Genomic DNA, 21,606 nt, shown 5'->3' on the forward strand with positions numbered 1-21,606 from the left:
TCCCCTGCAAGTAGACTTATACGTGGTTGTGAGCCACCTCTCTTGCCTTCTAGTAATTGAATTCTGGTCCTATACAAGTGTAGTTCTCGATGGGTGTGGTGGTACACGCCTTTAATCCCAGCACTTGGGAGGCAGAGGCAGGCTGATTTCTGAGTTTGAGGCCAGCCTGGTCTACAGAGTGAGTTCCAGGACAGCCAGGGCTACTCAGAGAAACCCTGTCTCAAAAAACAAACAAACAACAACAAAAACCCCATAACAACAACAACAACAAAATAGGTTAGTTCTCAGATTTGATCATTGAGCCATCTTTCCATCACATAATATCTTGGTGTTTTGTTTCCTTCCAGATTTTTCAGGAATAGTCACTTTATGCTATCCTTGAAACATTCCACTATTTTAGAACTACTACATTACTTTATAGCAATACAAATGCATTTTAATTTAATCTTATAGACACATTGGGTAATATCAAAATTAGTGATGTCTTTGGAGAAGTAGGTTCCTATTTATGGGGTATTGTATGAGAATCTGCTGTTTATAATAATAGGTATGTGATTCTAATCTTCACTCAAGGTCAAAATTCCTGCTACTGAACTTTATCTGCCTCAGTCCAGGGGAACGCCAGGGCCAAGAAGTGGGAGTGGGTGGGTGGGGGAGCATGTGGGTGACTTTTGGGATAGTATTGGAAATGTAAATGAAATAAATACCTAATTAAAACAAATCCAGGAAATATGGAGCCAACAAAAAAAAAAATTCCTGCTTCTGCTGTTTATCCTTCTTTCTTTGCTTTACCCTGCTTTTTGGCATCTAGGTATTGCTTTTTATGTAAATATTGTTTATGTTATATTATTTTAATATTCATAACAGTTAATTCTTTTCATGAGAAGCTTATTATCTCAAGATATGTATTTTTTTTTTTTCGAGACAGGGTTTCTCTGTGTAGCCCTGGCTGTCCTGGCACTCACTTTGTAGACCAGGCTGGCCTCGAACTCAGAAATCCACCTCCCTCTGCCTCCCAAGTGCTGGGATTAAAGGCGTGCGCCACCACTACCCGGTTCAAGATATGTATTCTTGACCATACTTTCAGAAACAGAACTTCAAGGAAGAACGTTTACATTAAAATTTGATCTCCAACTTATTTTATTATTATTTTATAGCTTTTTGGATATTTGAATAAAGACAGTATTCTACCTTGTTTTTTCTTATTAAACTTAACTGAATATTAATACTCATTTTAAAATGATGTTAAAATAGCCATCAAGTAGAGAATTAGCATAGTTATTGTGTCTTCACACATTCACAAATTCAATGCTATATATATATATATCAATGAATGCTTGCTATATTGTAGATATATCTTAATCATCCACACAAGTGCTGGAGTCCAGTTGCTGCTAAGGACTTATTTTTAAACTTTATTAAAACTATAATTTCAACTTCTATCTAAGAAATCTTAGAAACTAGAGTAGTGGCTTAGTACATAGTGGAAATACTTTGTTCTTGTGGAGGACCTGAGCTTTGTTTCCAGCATGTCATTTGGGTGGCTCATACCTGCCTACAGCTCCAAATTCAGGGGAATCAAAAGCCTCTGCCCTCTACGAATCTACTGTTTTGTGTACACCCAGTCCCCCATTCAGTGCCCCCACATACATCTCATATGTGCACATACCCATACATGCATATATAATTAAAAAATACTAGTTATAATCCTTTGTTACAAATCAAAGTAGTTTTCATTCCACAATGTAAAACCTTCTATTCATTAAGAAATATTTTCATTACTTAATAAATATTCTAAATGATATTCATTTCTAGTGATATAAAGATGGTAGAGTCATGGATGATATCTTTAAATGCTCATGCAAGAGATTGGAGAACCAGATATCTGAAGTAAAGATAATGCTGTTTATTAATTGCTACACTACTATAGGAACAAATTATTTTAGAATCACACAAAAGAAAATCACTCATTCTCCTTTAAAAGTTCAGGAAAGAATCCCCGAGGAAGTGGCATTTTAGTCCAGGCAAATGTGTTCCAGTCTAGAAAGTACAGTATACCGAACACTTGGCAAAGATACTCAGACATAGAGTCTCCTCACTTATCCATGATTGATAAATATTCTGTTATGTTTCAAATACTGGGGAACTGGGATCTTCTTTTAGTTTAGTTATACCTAAGGTTGCCAAAGTTATAACTCTTACCCTATTTATGTTTAATAGGAAACAAATAAAAGACAGCATTAACATCTTAGTGTTTGTAAAATATAATTCAATACTCCACATTTAGATGAATTTTTAGTAGAAAATAATTAAAACTAAATTTAAAACAAAAGTTAAAAAAATCTCATAGCACTATATTAAATATAAATATATTAAGTATACATTGTATATATATTACATATAATATTATGTATTTATTTATAAGTACATATGTATATATACTAAATATATGTATATAAGTATTGATATATTAAGTATATATATAATATTAATTGTAGTAGCTATACATCTTATGCTGTGGTTTAAGTATGCAGCATAGAAGAGTAAATTGATCAAAGAGGTATGGGCTTTGAAGGAATCAAGAAGAATATTTCAGAAACAAATGCAATGACTAATTTAATAAATACTGTATTTATTGCTACATATTTATATCAAAATGGTAATAGATCTGAAAGATCGCAAGGTTGTTCCTATCTTAAGTTATGAAATATCAGATTTTGCATCAGTAAGATAAATTGTAGGAAAGATTGAGAAATAGAAATTGGATTATTTCTCATGTAAGAAAACAATATATGCATTTTTTAACATTTAGCTTCATGTAGATTCTACTGCAATATGTATGTTTATGTGTTTCAGCTTCATTGATTACATGGTTTAAAGGGTTTTAGTGTGGCTAAGTCCTGTAGATTCAGCTGTAATAGCCTTCAGTAATGATAAACTGTTTAATAACTGCCCCAAATATAGCGTTTTATTTTGACTATATCAGTACGGATTTTTTATTACTACTATTTTATATTCTTTGTTTTGTCAACAGGTAAGTCATTCCCAAAGATATTGTATATTATGGAACTTTCATCCAATTTTATATGAAAATGTAGGCTATATTTAATTTTTAGTATGGACTATGAAATTACTGGAATTGCTTAAGCAAAGTATATACACAGATCCTTTATTTTAAAAACAGTAATCATCACAAGCATTAAAAGAAAGCCCCAGAAATTCCTACAGAATAGGTATCGTTTGGGAAAGTTAACGTATTCCATCTTGGTTAAATCATGATTTAATGAAAGTGGAAATGGTGACTGATTCACAAGTCTGTTCTTTTATTTTAAGAGATGCTTTCCTTGTATCATCTTTGGTTCTGGAATTTGCTATGCATAGTATGCTTACCTACAATTAAATAACATCTATGTTTTTACTTCCTACTCTTCTAGATTGCATGGTTTCAAATATTTCTTGGGGGCCATGGAATATGAGATGACACTTTCAGATATCCCAATTAAGTGCTTTTCACTTTGTTTTATATTTTACATGCCACTTCAACCAAACACAATAGTAGGCAAATATGCTAACAGAGACAGTTTGTCAAAATGGAATCTTTACCATGAACAGGTAATATTACAGAGTAGAAATATATCGAGTGAGAAACATTTAATAAAATATAAGAAGATGATAGTGTCATTAATAGGTACTGTTAGAAAGGGAGTGAAATATTTGCCTTGGGAGCTGTTACTAAACATATCATGTTTGCTTAAAGAGGCATAGGGTGATATAGAATTTAAAAAATCATACAAAATTTAAAGATTTAATTGAAGTAGTAATTTGTCATCATTTTGGATATTTGTTTCTTAGTGCTAGTGACTGCTTCCTGGAACTATTTTCTACCATGTGTATTAGGGTCTCCCCACCCACCACCACCGGGAAATTTACTCTTTAACTGTATTGCATTGACATTATTTGAGACAGCATGTCATTTCTGTATATCAATACAGAAGTTGTTTGTAATATCTTTTTTTTTTATGCCACAAATGCAATCAGTAAGTCAAGAGAGCCACCTGTTGTCTTATTGGCAGGCCACCTACCTGATCCATCTGTACTTGGACTGAGAGAAGGCTTAATAACTACCATTAGGTTTTTATATTGTCAGATTTCATACATCCAGGACACCCTGGTCAGTGGATGACAGCCAATTTATCTCCTTCAGTTAATGATGTAGACAAATACTCATATTTCACTTTCACCTCAATATGACAAAATTGAATAGTGTTCTAGTATTCATTAGCAGTTTGCTATGTAGTAACTCTTTCTATGCCCATAAACTGGCACGGGCCACTGTTTCTGTGCATTGACCATTGAGCAAACTACTTTTGCTTTTTTATTGACTCACATTGATGATGTTGTCATATTCTTTCACAGTAATTTTGACAGAGCCTTGTGGAATGAATTTGTTGCATGCATCTTTTAAAGACTTCAAATTTTATTCTGATACTAGTATAGTGCTGTTACACTCTGCAGATGACATGGAAAATATATATATTTTTTTTTCACTAGGGAAACAAGAGGGTGGGATACTTGCTTACTATCTATGCTGACATTATTTTCCTATTTAATTTTGTTGAAGAGCAATTTCAAGAAGCTTTGGGCCATTGTATCACCTTGTCTCATTCCATTATAGATATTGATGCAACATGGATCATTGAACAGTATAATCTCTTTTGCACAGTTTCTATTGATCTTGTCCAGTAAATCATTGTATGCTGGGTTTGTTCTGAAATCATTTATAGCATAAAAGCTCTTCTTGAATTTGAAAATCAAGTACCTTCTTGTAATAGGCAAGTTCACACAAAGTTAGAATTCATTCATTTTGTTTTGTTCAAAACCATGGTCAGCTTCCAAACGCTGACACCATTGCATACACTAGCAAGATTTTGCTGAAAGGACCCAGATATGGCTGTCTCTTGTGAGGCTATGCAGGGGCCTGGCAAACACAGAAGTAGATGCTCACAGTCAGCTATTGGATGTATCCCAGGGCCCCCAATGGAGGAGCTAGAGAAAGGACCCAAGAAGCTGAAGGGATCTGCAATCCTACAGGTAGAATAACAATATGAACTAACCAATACCCCCCGGAGCTTGTGTCTCTAGCTGCATATGAATCAGAAGATGGCCTAGTCGGCCATCAGTGGAAAGAGAGGCACATTGGTCATGTATACTTTATATGCCTCAGTACGGGGGGAACGCCAGGGCCAAGAAGTGGGAGTGGGTGGGTAGGGGATTGGGTTGGCGAGCATGTGGGGGACTTTTGGGATAGCATTGGAAATGTAAATGAAATAAATACCCCCCCCCAATACTTTTCCCACTAAGTATCTGAAAGAAATATTGTGTACTCACTGTTTTCATTCGATGCTTTCGTGTTTCCTATAGTACATCACCATTAGTTTCTTTGAAATCACTCTTAGTCTGTAATGAACTGTTTTCTTCTGGGCTTTTGATTTTGTTGGACTTAGAATATGCTTGCCCTCCTTTGATATAACATTGTTACTTTTTCTTATTGAACTGTTCTGTCTTACTTTGAGGAGAGCACAAGTTCCTCTTTCTTAACACCTTTTAGATTATGTTTATCTTAATTGACTATATTAGTCCTGCTCTGGGTCTATCCAAAGCAATCATAATTGCAAACACTCTGAAGTAGCTTGGTTTTCAGATTCACATTTCCTGTACCTTTTCACTATGATTTCTGAAACATTCTTTTCCTGTAGAGGAGGCATTTATTGGGAAGGTAAAGCACACTCTTCTTATTAATTTTTGATATGCATAAGACAATCATGTATATATCTGCACATTAATTAAGTTGTTTAGTAATAGGTAAAGGGTTATTATTGATATAGGTGAAGAGAGAGAAAGTAAAGAATGTTTCATAGGGACAGTCAGATCTTCTTTTTGTCATAATCAACAGAGAATGTTTCACCTGCAATGCACGTGAAGGGAAGTAAGCTCAACTTTTTTCACAGGTACAGTTCCTCTTGCAACTTTCTTATTTTAATTATATTTATTTTTACCTTTTATATGTACCTTTGCTATACAGTGGACAGGACTTAGAGATAGAATGGTTCAAGTGCTTCCACCTGCATCAGACCCATAGAATAACAGTCTGCAAAATAACTCATAACCCTGAAGCAACATTATATTTAAAAGTGAAAATATTCTAAGATCAAGACTTCGGGCATCTTCTAAATAAGCATAGTTGCTTATTAGCCTATTCAACACATACTCTCTCTGTGGTATGTGTGTGTGTGTGTGTGTGTGTATGCATGCACAGGTACCTGTGTCTGTGTGTGTGTGTGTGTGTGTGTGTGTGTGTGTGTGTGTATGTGCATGTACAGGTACCTGTGTCTGTGTTTGTGTGTGTGTGTGTGTGTTTGTCTTTCTGTTTTTGACATTTCTCTTCCAGATTTTATGTATTGACTTCTTGCTCCTTCCCTGTAGATATAACCATTGCTTAAGTTTAGATTCAAAGCATTCTAGGCTAAAAGCAGTGAGGTACACTTTGGCAGCAGCCATAGGGATGCAACAATGATCCCCCACAGTGTGAGGACTGAAGTGGCTAGGGTGAAGTAAAGGCCAATCTAATGGCAAGCACAGCATGTTTGAAATGGTTTAGGAGGAAAAAGAGCCAGCAGGTTGCTGTCCTGATCCAGACAAATTCATTTGCTGTTTGTGACTATTAGCAGCTGCTTCTCATCTGGGCTATTACTTTCTCTTTTATCTTTAATAAGTTTGTGGCGACACCTTAAATTACCAGTATTTCTTCTTTATTCTGCCACAATGAAGGTTTCGTTTAAACTTTATGAAATGTGTTTTTACTTTTACATTGTAATATTTTTCTATATCTTATACATTTCTAGAAACTAGTAAAAATTTTGGTTGGCACACATGAGATTACAGTGTACATTTTAGCAGTATTATTCAAAGTTATTGCATTTACCTTGTACATACCATTATAAATAACTTGGGACTCTTGGCTATTTATTTTGTGACCTCAGAAATTAATGAAAGCTGCACAGTAGGTGACACCTAATTGTTTTCATTAAACTGCTAGTTTTATGTTCTTGTATAAGATTTTATTTTTTTGCTCTAGTGTTAAAATACTTTATGGCACCAAACATTTTATTATTAAAGGATAGTTCTTACAGGAGACACTTTCCATAGGTAGGTCATTATCCAAGTACTTTTTAATTTAGTCCTTAAAACTTACATTTCAAACCATTTCTGCCATCTATAATAATAGAGCACATGATAGAAATTTCTTGATAAACTGAAAACATTGAATGGTAATATATTTAAAAATAAACACACACACACATACACACACCACACACATCATGCACAGAGAGTTATGTGAGACATAGAGAGACTAGATGTGACTATCAAGGACTCAATATTAAACTCTGTTCACTTGTTTAATATAAATTTAATCTTTTATTTAGTAAGCAGCATTTATGGTGAACTCTAGTGATCATTATTCCCATTATATGTAGTTGGTATCATTATACTACTAGGTAGGACCATAGCCAAAATTTATTTGAAACAAAGCAGAGTAATTATATTTTGGAATGGACACTGTGATTAGAATTTTGTCCTTTGGATCTAGTGGTCTAAGACACACAGACTTTAATATGACTGTGTCGTGTGCAGTAGCAATGAAACAAAGCCAGAGTGTGCTTGCTTAGCCTTTCGGGTTGCTCATCTCAGGATTTCGACTAAATAATTCTTTTTTGAAGAATCCAGCTGTTATTTTGGGGATCAGCTACTATTGACCAAGAATAAAATATTTGTTACTCTTTTATGTAGTCCAAGTCTTTACCTGCCTTGGCTGTTTTGTTAACAGATAATATAGAACTGTTTATAGAATTATGAAGTGGTTTGTTTTGTTTTGTTTTTGCTACTGTGTACTTTCCAATGGCAAATTTTGTTCTTTTTTTTTCTACTCTGGTGACACCCACAACTATATAAAAGGGAAGAAGAATCTATGCAACAACTATTTTTGAATTTTATGTATGCATTCAGTTTTAATTAATGTATGAAACATTTTCCTATTTATTTTAGAAATCTGTATATACGAACTATACAAATATATGGAACAAATATATGGAACATCCTTGAATTAAGAGTGTATTTTTTCTTAAATGAGTTAAAAGTAAGAAAATCATTAAAATTGTGGATTGCCTACAGATGACAAGGAATTTTCCTTCAGTGTTAGAGTTTGAGATTTAAAGGATATGCAAGATGACTTTTGAGGATTGCTATTGAAAGTTTTTCCACCTTGTTCAAATTGGGGTTCATTTGTGGAGCTATCACAGAATGACTGTTTTATATGCTTTAGAACAGTTGAGTCAAACTTTGCTAATAATCCATGGAGTTTTAAAGGTATATCCATCCTGAGTCCTTTCCTATGGAGATTCTGACATTCTTATTCAGCAGTTAGAATTCACACTGTAACTAAGTGATAGAAAAGAATAGAAGAATGAAGACATGGTGTCAAGTATTTTTCCCAAGTAGTGGGTGATGTAACAAGGAAGGATAATAGATTGAGAAGAAAAAGGGTCAGGAGTCTGTGCTAAGAATAGAACCTTTATGCTTATTTAAATTGCATTCTTCTCATGTGTTTGTACAATTCCAAAGGCCTCTTAAATACTACTTTTCTGCTTTCAAATGAGAAGTCACCAGCAGGCTAAAGCTAAGTTTAAGAACAAAGAAGAAACAAAAAGTTCAGGTACTCTATTTTACCCTCGCAAAAAGATTTTCTAATGCTTCGATCACCTTCAACAGATTACATGGCTGTAGCTTCCGAACTAAAGAAAATTACTGCTGAAAGATAAAATTGAAAGCTGTTGGAATCCAAATGGCAAAAGAAGAGACAATATAGCTCTGCTTATTTCCCATTGAGCTCAGCCAGCAACAAACCAAATTGAAACACTCAGTATCACTTTTATGTGCATAAAGCAAAAGAAGAATATTATACAAAATTCAAAGTCTAAATTCATGTGACTTTTCGGGGGTGGTAGAATTCAGTTTTTCAGTTTACTTTAAGCCATTTAATCATGAGTGAATCATGACCAAACATATTCAAACCTAATAATAATAAAAATATTTTTTTTATAATTCCATTACTGTTGATTTGCTTTGGTGATTATGTTATATAAAGACACACAATAACATTATGGGAGAATATAAGAGGAGTAAAACAAAAGACTGTTACTTTAGTATCAGATGGGCTGATCCCTGTAGGATAGATTCACTTAAGAATCATGATGACTATAAATGTGCTGTGTTATATGAATGCTTTTTGAAAACCTGGTTTATTAGTAAACAATTATTATACGGCATTACTAAACAGTGAATTGCAAGGAACACGTTGAACCTTTACTAACATTTTCAAAAGAATAAATAACAACAAATGTATCTCATTTTGGAAAGAAAAGGAATAAGACCCTGCTCGATTATGAGGCACCTCTTATGTCATATGTAAGCAAATGGCATATTTCAGGACAAATCTGTCTGGGCATGTGGTTTTGTAAACAAGGTATTTTATTGTAATGTTTCCATACATTTGCTTATTTTATATGGCTGCTTCACATTGAAGTGGCTGAGTTGAGCATTTGGAACAAAAGTATTTTGGCCTGCAAAGAGAAAAAAATGTTTACTCACTGTTGCTACACACATTGTTTTGTATTTTATGTATTGTGAAGTTTTTTTTCATATATATTCCCTTTATTTCTTATAAGCCACATAGAAAACATATATTGATCCTATATGATAATCACCCACTAAACATTTTTACCTCTAAAGTTACTGAAGCTTTATCCTTAGTATAGAGATTTTTACAGTACTGATGCCTAGAATTTTCAAAGGCTCTCATATTTGATGATGAAATTGGAGAGCGGTGGTAGAGATGTCCAGCCAGCCTGAAGGCATTCTTCATCTTGATACTCATTGTACATGTTCCTTTTATGAGCATGTTGTTGTAACACTCTCAACACTTGCCTTCTTTTTAATGTAAAGATTTTTGTGAGCTTTTAGATCCCTGATATTGTGACCAATCTTTTCATTAAAATTGTTTATACACTAACAGAAACATCACCATCACTTTGTCAGTCTTGATTAGGCAGGAATGAAATAGATTAAACTGAGGGGTGGGGAGAGAGAATACAGAGTGCCTCCTGCTGAATTCACTGGCCACCAATTCAGAAACCCATTTAAGGACATTGAGGATACTGTGTAAAGAAAATAAATTCAGTTTTTTACATATTTTTAAATATTCCTTTCATTTTTTTTTTTACACTCCAGTCATTACCCACCTCCTTCTGCAGCCTTGAGGATTAGGTGCCCCTTCTCCCACTGAGGCCAGACCAGGCTGTATATGTGTCTACGACCTTAGAACAGCTCCTCCATGCTGCCTTGTTGGTGGGCCAGTGTCTGGGAGATCTCAGGGAACCAGTTTACTTGAGACTGTTGAACTTCCTATGGGGTCATTTAAGTTTTCATGTTCAACAATACACAATAGTGTACTTTGGACATCAGGAAGAATTCTATTAAAATTTTTAAATTATAAGCCATTCAACTATTCTTTGTTGCCTCTTACAAGTTTGTGTCTGGCGACTTTGCTTTCCAAAAATGCAAATAGCTGGTATTGTTATGTACTGAATATTTGGTTTCTTCCAAGATTCACTAACTAGTTGAATTTCCCATTAAGTGTGATGCTATTTGGTGATAGGGCCTCTGGGGAAGTAATCAATTTAATAAGGCACAACGTATGATCAGGCTCTAATATTGTGCTTTGACCACACACTGGAAAAAAAAAAATAAGGGCATAGGAAGATTGTGACTTCTTAGATAAGAAGCCTCAGAATGAAACCTTCGTAACACCTTGATCTTTAATTTCTTCCAGTAGTGTGAAGAAGTTAATGTGTGTTATTTAAAGTGACTTGGTCTATTGAATATTGTCACACCTCTATTTGGCTAATAAAAATGAATATCATGATTAATCCCTGGTGATTTTTTAGTGTTATACATAGTTGTAGTTTTATGTGTGATATTAAATCTTGCCCCACCAACTTAACTGCATTCCATATTAAGCTAAATTGAGTACAAGATTTGCAATAGTTTAAAATTGATCAAAAAAAAAAAATCAAAGCACCTTGTGTATGATGGTTTTCTAAACAATAATCTCTGCAAGAAATGTCTTCATAATCTACAAGTATTAGAATTTAGCATTATATTTTTTTCATTTATACATTTCCTGATAATCATCTCTGTTTTGCACATTTTGTTCTTATGGATTATTATTTGAATCTTTGGCTTTCCACATGAATTATGCAGTTTAGCATTACAGGACATTTTGAGTAGGTACAACAGCCAGGAAAATGTCCATTAGTTCATAGAAAGCCAGGGAAAACATTTGGGTAAAGGGACAGACTCTTACTTGAATAATGTACTTAGCATAGGTTAAAAGTTAATGGGAAAAACATCAACCTCATTTGTCAAATTCTACTTTGAAGTAAGAACCATGCTTTAGTTTGGGGATTGAAATTACCAGCTGAAACAAAGTTTATCCCTAAAACTGTAAGACATATTTATTTGTCCTTCCTAAAATATACAATATCTGCCAAGATATTGAGGCTGATTGAAAATATGCAATATTAGCTATTCATGTTGTTAAACATACTGTTCTGGTGACATTTAGCAGTGTTCAGTAATTGGCTTAATGAACAGGTGTATAAGTATATTAGTTATGCAGATGTTAATTTGTAGTAACATGTGCTTCCTGATTTGGGAGGGGGGGTGTTCTTGTATAAACTACAACTAGTAAGATTTGTTCCTTAATTAGGAAATCATTACAAAGTGTGTGTGTGTGTGTGTGTGTGTGTGTGTGTGTGTTTGTGATTCCCACCATTAGGACCATTAGTCTTGTTAATGTGCACTGAACTTCAGGAACACTCCTGATAATGCCATTCCTATTGCTTTAGATGCTATGCAGGTGTCAGGATAAAATCTACTTTTCTGTAGGAGGCCTTACTGTGCAGCTGCAGGCAGCAGGCAGCAGGGAAAGGGGAAACTGCACAGCTGTCCCATGTAACATGGAAAAGCAAACAAGAATGCAAGCTCTTTCTTCATGTTGCATCAGCATTCCCTTTCAAGGTTTCATAAACAAATGTGCTGCTCTATACAAAGACAACTGAGCACAATGGAGTACTTTGTTACTTGCCAAACTGAATAAACTTTACCTACATTTAAAAGATTATCATCTATACTATTGTTTGTGGTTCCTACATTTGTTCTTCAGGATTTCCAAGGCCATCAATTTATAAACTGTCAAAACAGACTGGAGCTTTTATATGTTTCATACTGGATTTTTATTTCTCTGTTGCAAGAATAGAAAGCCACTGAGGTTAATATAGAAAGCCACAGAGCACCTCGAATGAGCAGATGCCACCTGTGGACCTGTGCTAGGACCACTGGAAAAAAAGAGTATAAGATTGTTTTTGTAATGAAACATAAAATGGCTCTTCAGTCTCTTGCTTCATTTTTTTTTTTTTAAGATGGGGACAAAGACAATATTAGCCATTATTTTTGAAAACTTGTCTCATTTGGGAACTAATTTAAATTTGCTATACTACTTTTATTCTCCAAAAAGTGGTACACAGTGATGAAATGTTTATTGCTTTGTAAATGTCAGATTTTTAGATGAGTCACACAATACAGGTAAAATAGCCTACAATTCCTAAGGAAGCAGTGTGCTACAGATACTTAAGATATTTAATTAATTTTAAACATTTGTTTAAATGAAAAAACAAATGGTTCAGACTAGAATTTAGTGAAAAATAATAGCCAAATGTAATGAGCATTAGGTACACCTGTGTTAGGCTGAGATTATTAATTTCAAAATAAGATAATATTCATATAATCTTCATCTGACAACATTTTATCCTGCATGTTGCTGTTTAATTACTTTCCTGTGTTAAAGTTTAGGACTATTGAAGTGGGGAACATTCTCTTGACTACTTCTTTGATTTTATTAAAATTTCTGAATGTACTTTCAGAAGTAATTTTGATATAATTCAAATTCTCTTTATTGACATCAGAAATAGCTATTGAGCTGTCATTTCTTTATGCAGTTGTCTTAAACTGAGAGAGCAGCATAAAATTAGAATAAATTGAAATGTTGACTCTTACATTAGAAACACACTGTACTTTCATAAGGTCCTTTGAGGAACATTTATGGAGGTTTATAAAGAAATATACTAAAAGTCATTTTTCTTTCACCAATTCCAATGATTGTGTTTTGGCAACATTGCAAAGAATTTGACACCTGTCACAAAATTATAATTTTCAAGGGAATTATTATCTACCCTCATTAGAGTATTTCTGTTCTTACATTGATTATTCTGCTAAGCCTTATAATATTTAAGATAGGTTTTGTAGTTAATTTATTTCACATGTTACTTGTCTGCTAAGCTAAAAGAATTTGTATATCTTACATCTTACACCAGTAAAGATAGAATCTATGGATTTTCAACATTTTCATGCATGTTTTGGACTACTGCAAAAGACTCACAGATGCTGATATCTTTCTTTGGCAAAGATATATATTATGAGTGTTTCCCTTTCACTATTTTACTTTTTTAAATGCAGGTGTGAGGTCTTTAGCCAATATCAAATAAATTGAAATAATAAAAAAAAAATCATTGTCACCTCCAAGTAAACTTTATTTTCTACCAGTGATAAGAAAAAAGAAAAAAAAAATAACATGATAATCAGTTTATGCATCAGTGATGAAATTTAGCAGTGTTTTGAGTGCAAGAATACCTCTTGATTGAAAAAGAAAGTCCACTGTGTCTAACATAATTTAGTGGTCCCATTGCCTACAATCTTGTATTTATCATGGAAGAAGTAAACCAGCAATACTTGAGTAAAATCCCTTGAGCATTTTCTTGTAGTTGGTACTTGGAGACTTCATGTTTCATTTTCTTAGCAGACAGTCAAAGGTTTGTCACTAGTGTCTTTCAAGTGTGAATTAGGGGCAAACACTTCTGCTCCTTGATACTGTACACCTTGCTGCTTCAATCAATCCTTTCAACTGTTTGGAGAAACAGTACATATAGTGTTTTGAGCAAGCCTCCATTTTCATGGAATCATGAATATGCAAATGGGCGGGACTCTTGTACAACTTACAAAAGCTTTAAACCAATTCTTCAAACAAAACCCAATGCTGAGTTTTACTGTTACAATCCTTTTAACAGCTACAGTTACCTTAGGCGCTTTAAAGCAGTTTCTTTCACTGAAAAGAATAAATGTCTAAATATTAGCATGTTTTAGGAGAAAAAGCATGTCTTCTTTTTTCCTAAATTAGTTCAAATTAGTGAGATTTTACTTTTATGTTTAATTCCAGGGCTGCTCCAGTTACCTGTAAAGGAGTAATTTATGTTACACATTAGTGAAAAAGCAGCAATTGATTTTTAGTTCTATTTGGCTTATCTTTTCTGCTTAAGTGCTGATATTTAATTTGTAGGGAAACCTCTAAACAGGTCTATATTTTTATGTTTATCCTCTTCCCTGAGCTAATGAAATAAACACATTTATTGATTTCAGAATCACCTTTATTAATGTAGTTAACATGCCTTACTAATGTTATTTCATGTACTTGGATTAGAACCATTATTGTTTATGAATCAACATTTTTCTTTCAGGTCAAAGGAATACAGAGGCTGCAGAAGAAAATAGGAGTGGGCCTCCAAAGAAGAAAGTGAAGGAACTGAGAATTTTGGATACCAAAACAGCCCAGAATCTATGTATGTAATGTATTCTGCATAGGCATGGTGGTGATGGCTAACTCAGTGTAAACAACCTTACAAATTTGAATAGACCCACTGCTAGAAATAAGGTCCTATGTAAATATAATCCAAGTTTCCCTATGCCACTTAACCAAATTGAAGAAAATAATTGAACTTCATTTAACCTGCTAGAATATATTATTTGTAGAGGTTTGGAATACATTGTTAAAAAAACTTCCATAGTGAACATAATGAAACATAATATAAGTTATTATTTAAAATGTAGTGTTAACTTTTTCCATTTTTATTTTACTGAGTAGGTCTGGGACTCATGTTTTTACAAGTATTTCCTTGGCAGTTTGGACAATTTCTTTAACTGCTATTCTTTTGTTTAAAATAATTGTAATGTGATCTAGTTAAATTGTTAGCCACTACACTTTAAAACTGGTTGCTGATCCTTGAAGCCTTTAACTAAGCACTGAGCCATTAATTGTGGTATTGATAATGTAGCGGGATAGTTAAATGCATGACCATTTAAAAAGCCTCTAAGTTTTACTTTGACCTACTTTCTCTTCTAAGTTGGATGTAGAATATTTTTTATCACTACAGAAGGGTGTTTAGATACTGATGATACTAAAACACTCTTGTGTGAGAAACTTGAATACATCCTACATTTTTAATTGCACACAGAATACCATGGTAGTTATGTGAGAATGGGATGAATATAAACTGACCATTCTGTTATCAGGCAAAATATAACTCATATAACCACTCTACTGATAGCTATAAAAAAACTTGTGCACTACTGCAATGATAGTTTTCTCCCTCAAAGTTTATTTCAGTTTTTTTTATTACACAATGTGATCATATTATCTAGTTAATACATGGCCATGAGACTTATTTTAGTATTAGAATTCTCATTGAGTACCTGTGTTTAGATAATCATTTGCCCAGATAGTGAATATTAATTTTGCTTTTGCTACCAGTGCAATCAGGTATTGCTTTCCATAAAAACTCACTAATAGGTTTTTTTTCACGTTCTACCTCTCAGAGTTATTTTTCTCATAAAAAGTAGGTTTAAGCTGGGCGTGGTGGCTCATGCCTTTAATCCCAGCACTTTGGAGGCAGAGGCAGGTGAATTTCTGAGTCTGAGGTCAGCCTGGTCTACAGATTGAGTTCCAGGACAGCCAAGGCTACACAGAGAAACCCTGTCTCGAAAAAAACCAAAGCAACCAACCAACCAACCAACCAACCAAACAAACAAACAAACAAAAACAAATAAAAATAGTGGGTTTAATGAAGAATGGTATGAAATTTATTTAAAAATTGTACCTGTGTAATTGTAATGTATTCTAGGTAATATTAGTTGAATATTTTTCCAATATGACGTTAAATCTATCCAATGAAGTAAAGATGGACAAGGAAATAACTCAGCATATGAAAAACAATACTTGTTTGCCACCTGAATATCAGCAGGAATGCAGAGTACATTGATGAATCCAGCACTTTAGCTCTTTCCTTTAAAAGTTCAGTGGTGTCCTGCTGTGTTTTTGGGTTTATCCCTTCCAAAATTGGCAGTGGATCACTAAAACCACAGGTAGTATTAAACCCAGGTAATACATACACAAACATACACACATACGCACACAAACAAACACAGACACACACACACACACACACACACACACACAGAGAGAGAGAGAGAGAGAGAGAGAGAGAGAGAGAGAAAGTGTGTTTTATAGTCACAAGAAGACTATAACAATAAGAACAAAACAATGCAATTTAATTGTGTTCCTTGAAAGAAAATTTACATGAATATAGTTCTTATTCCTCTCAGAATATCTTATTATTCTTGTATCTCTATTGTTATGATATAAAATTATTTATTTTAAAATGTATATGATAGCTTCTTCTTGGTATATTAAAGTGGGCTTCATAAACACTTCTATGTTTTGGGGTTATTGTTAAGAATGATATAGACTTCTCTGAAGTAAGCAATGTCATATTTTCACAACCCATTTCATTATTCCTAAGGCTATTGGGTCAGTAAATTTTTTGTCATTGTGAAAAAGTACCAGAGTGGGCCAACTAAAAAGAGAAAAGATCTACTTTAGCTCATTGTGGTTCGAAGCTGCTCACTTCATAATTGTGAAAGAATAAAAAAAAGCTGATATCCAGAGAGAAGGCATTTTGGGGCAAGATATAACTTTCCTGGTGATTGAATTCTTTGATTCCTGCCTCATTTTCTTTTTCTTTTTTTTTTTTTTATCAATGAAAAGATTATAGTCCTTGTCAGAAAGCTTTACAGTTCCTCTACGTGGTCGCTTCACAAGTACAAATGAGAGCTGGTTTTATTTAAATTAAAGAAAAAATACATGTGAGATTCACTTTTAACTATTGACTTAACATATCCACAGGATCAAGAAGTCAAATTTCTGTCATCTTCCAAAGTTTTGATGCATTTTTCTGATTTCTAAATCTGCTTTCAGTCACATCTTGTTGTTTTTTTTTAAATTTTTAATATTTTTTATTACATATTTTCCTCAATTACATTTCCAATGCTATCCCAAAAGTCCCCCATAGCGCCCCCCACTTCCCTACCCACCCATTCCCATTCTTTTGGCCCTGGCATTCCCCTATATTGGGGCATCATCTTCTAATAGACTATTCAACAATTTATTCAAAGTACCAATAGTATACTCATCCTGAAGTCATCAACACATTTGTCAAATTTCTTGGAACCAATCACTTTTCTAAAGCTCCATGTCTCAAATTTCCCCTAAAGAGCAAGCAGGTAGTATGAGAGGTTTTCAGAGAGCTTATCATATTTAAGCCATAAGAGTCAACAGATGGTGAAGGAACAGGTAGCGTGAATTTCTCAGATGTGGTGGTTAATGAAATGGTAGTCAGAGTGAGATGGCATACTTTTCATGGTGCTACTGCAAGTAAAAATGTAAAACTAACTAATTAACTATTTCTCCAACTTTCTATTGAATATTTTTAGGTTAAATCTGAAAAATATAGAGTAATGTTTACATTATTATCATTCCTGAAAAATGCTATTTTGAATATATCTGAAAAGTTTGACATTTAAATCTTATTAAAAAAAAAGAAAAAAAAAACTAGATTGAATTAAAAGGACAACTTTAATCAATTTTGGGTTGGTCAATATATATTAGCTTAACATAAAATGATTATGCATAGAGTTATGAGAGATCTAAGTAGGAATTTTATTTTGTAAATATGTACACTGGAGCTGGAAATGCTATAACCTGTGGGATATTAGATTATTTTACCAATATTGATAGAATACTCCATCGAGTAGAAGCAGCTTATAGTTCTGTAAATTAGTATATTACTAACAAAATAGCATAATTTGAGTCTATAAATTGGTGTATATATATGTATATATCCATAGATCCATATGTATATATCCATATGTATATATCCATATGTATATATATATGTGTGTATATATATATGTGTGTATATATATGAATATTAGGATTCTTAAATTTTGATGCTATTCTGACATTAATAAAATCATGTGAGATTTTATTACACATAAAATAAAATATATATATGTGTGTATATATATGGATACACACATATGTATATTAGGATTCTTAAATTTTGATGCTATTCTGACATTAATAAAATCCAATTTCATTTTAGCTATCTTCCTTGGATCTTACCGCATGCCATACGAGGAAATAAAGAACATTATTTTGGAGGTTAATGAAGAGATGCTCAGTGAGGCCCTAATTCAGGTACATTGGAAATCTTCAGTTTAAAAATCATGGTAGATATTTTAGAAGTATCTCTGCTTGATGTTATGAAAAATAGTTTTGATATTATGAACAAGTCATGTTTTCATGGAGGATTCATTTTCAAGTTTGATGGAGGTATCACACTTTGCCTCATTTATGTTTTCAATTTGGTCATGCTTATTTACAATAGAATCAAGGCTTGATTGGTATATGGTGAGGATTTACTATAATGATATACCTTTATGTATTGGCATAATATGTTCTCAAAAATCCTCTTGTTGGAAAAAGTAAACATTAACAAGGTTTGATTTATTTCTCTGAAGAAAGAAATTGAAAAAGATCTCAGAACCTGGAAATATCTCCTATTCTCATAGATTGGCAGGATTAATATGATAAAAATGGACATCTTGCTGAATGCAATCTCCAGATTTAATGCAATCCCCACCAAAATTCCAACTCAATTCTTCCCAGTGGTAGAAAGTGCAATTTGCAAATTTATTTAAAGAACAGAAAATCCAAGATATGGAAAACAGTTTTCAACAATAAAAGAACTTTGGGACAAAACACCATCCATGACCTCAAGCTGTACTACAGAGCAATGGTGATAACAACTGCATGGTATTGGTACAGAGACAGGCAGGTACAATGGAACAGAACTCAAGACTCAGAAATGAACCCACACACCTATGGTCACTTGATCTTTGACAAAGGAACTAAAACCATCCAGTGGAAAAAAGACAATATTTTCAACATAAATTCTTAAAACCTGACTTTAAAAATAAGAAAAATTATACTGGCATAGACATTCAGCAACTTGATGTTTCATATTTGTAGTAGTTTTTTTTTTCCTTTTAATTTGCCGAGGTACATAGAGGGAAACTATAATGTTCTAATACAGAGAAGAATGATTACAATGATTGGATTTAAATTATGACCGTACCTTACTATAATTTTATTACATAGAAAAGATTTAAAACCTTTCATTAATAAGGTGTCACAAGTTTACTGTCTTGCCATGACATATTTTAAAACAGAATGTCATGATCCAACAAAAAGGGGTAACTTGTCACATTTAATGTGCCTTGTTCACTTCAATTATTGTGCAAAAGTCATAGTTCAGGTGAGTGCAGATGTCAAGAAGACAGAGGCATCAGCTTTCCCCCAGGTGATGGGATTCCGGACAATTAGATATTTCCTTAAGTGTATGCTGGGACCTGAACTCAAATCCCCTCTGAGAGTACACTCTCTCATCCCTTGACCCAGCTCTCCAGCCTGAGTATTCTGCATTTTCTTGGTTTCTATTTGATAAGAATTTGTTGAAAAGCCAGATTGCTGATTGTCCAATAGAGAACCATTTTTTCTCATTTCCTATCTTGGTCAATCCAAATTAATTCTCTCTTATTCAAAATGTATGATTGGATGAGACATCTGAGTTTTTAAGATTAGTATTAGTTTTATCTGGATGATTCGTATATCTAAACATATTATGGCAGGAAGATGCTCCTCAGGTGAAATAATTATAGCTTTACTGTTACCACAAAAGTTTGATTTTCTTGTGCCAAAAGGAAATCTCTAGGACTCCCAAACTAGATATGTTTGCTTCAATGATGTGAAAGTAACATCAATTTGCCATTCACATGAAGTGTTTACCATTTATGTCTAATTACCATGTAGCACATCGATAATGCACAACATTAAATATGTATCATCAGATTAACTTTGTTGTAAGTTCTGTTTGATTACAGTGCTAAACTTCATCTATGCATAATCACAGCTTGTTGCTCATGTAGCGTGGTTGTCTCCTCATGGCAACAAAAACAACAAAAAGCAATTAAGGACACATCATTTCCCAGGAACATGAATTAACACAGGTGTTATGTCTCCTACAGTAGGTCAATAAACAATTCCTCACTAGACAACTAGAAGACTGTGCTTATTTGAAAGGATAAATGACCTACTTAAAAATATTTTTTATTTAGATGACTAGTATTTAGGCTGTATATTGTTGAAAATAATGTTTGAATGTTAGACATGCTGAAAAAGAAATAAAAGCAGTAGTTTAAAATTGTTAAATGTTAGAGGAGAAAAATAAAAAATTAAAGTATGCATTATTTCAGATAATTAGTGCTTAAAAATAATTATTAAATGCTTGAGAAATATTGGTAGAGAAATTATATTTGCCAGGCATGGATAAAATAAGATTTACATAGAAGAATAGCATATTGTGCAGAAACATTTTCAAAGATATGTTAATTCAGTACAATTGGAAAGGACTCAGCAGTTTCTGAACATGGGAGTATCAAATATTGCAAATTTCTTTGAATGTAGTTCTAATTAACATTTTGCGTTTTGTTTAATTAAAACTAAAAAGAGTAGATCAAAGTAGTAAAAACAGTACTTACACATAGCATTAATAGTGGTAGTAAATATTTTCTTTGTTCATTCCAGTTGTGTCAGATAGCAAGAAACATTGTCTATACTCATTACTTTTTCAAAATTATTTATTAGACCTGCCACTAGATCTTACATCTATTATTATACACAACTTGCTTTGGAAAATATGTTGACAACTATTTCAATACAATTTGTTTCATTTATAATGAAATGCATTTGATTTTATACTGAGAATTTATTCCAACAGCAAGAAGTCCATGGAGCATCCAATAACCTGAGAACCTGTTAGATATGCTTCCAAGGGTACCGTGGTTATGGTAGTTTTTTTGTGGATCAAAGTCACATTAAACTAGACGTTAAAGAATTACCAGGATTGAATAAGTGGCTATTGGTTGGCAAATATTTGAAGACTCTGAAGACTTCATAATTTCTACATATTTCTGGATTAACATAGGATAGTGGTGAGCAAGCATAGGGAAATAATTAGTGAATTGGTTGGGGTCCTATTATAAAAACTGAGATCATAATGTAATGACTGGTAGTCTGCCTCAAATGTCAAACCATTGAATATAGGCACATTCGACTAATCTCTGTCTCTCTCTGTCTCTGTCTCT

The 21,606-nt window shown here is 33.3% G+C and overlaps 1 protein-coding gene across 4 annotated transcripts in view; it reads left to right on the forward strand.

Moving 5' to 3' along the window:
- Diaph2 (diaphanous related formin 2) overlaps window positions 1-21,606 on the forward strand; it is a 678,308-nt gene that overhangs the window by 265,555 nt on the left and 391,147 nt on the right. For all 4 annotated transcript variants that reach the window (XM_021152792.2, XM_021152793.2, XM_029473659.1 and 1 more), the window contains 2 exons: window positions 14,745-14,846; window positions 18,504-18,598. In XM_021152792.2, coding sequence (XP_021008451.1) covers window positions 14,745-14,846; window positions 18,504-18,598 — 197 coding nt within the window. The remainder of the gene's footprint in view (window positions 1-14,744; window positions 14,847-18,503; window positions 18,599-21,606) is intronic.

The sequence above is a fragment of the Mus caroli genome, chromosome X (genome assembly GCF_900094665.2).
Source record: "Mus caroli chromosome X, CAROLI_EIJ_v1.1, whole genome shotgun sequence".
In the NCBI taxonomy this organism is placed as follows: Eukaryota; Metazoa; Chordata; class Mammalia; order Rodentia; family Muridae; genus Mus; species Mus caroli.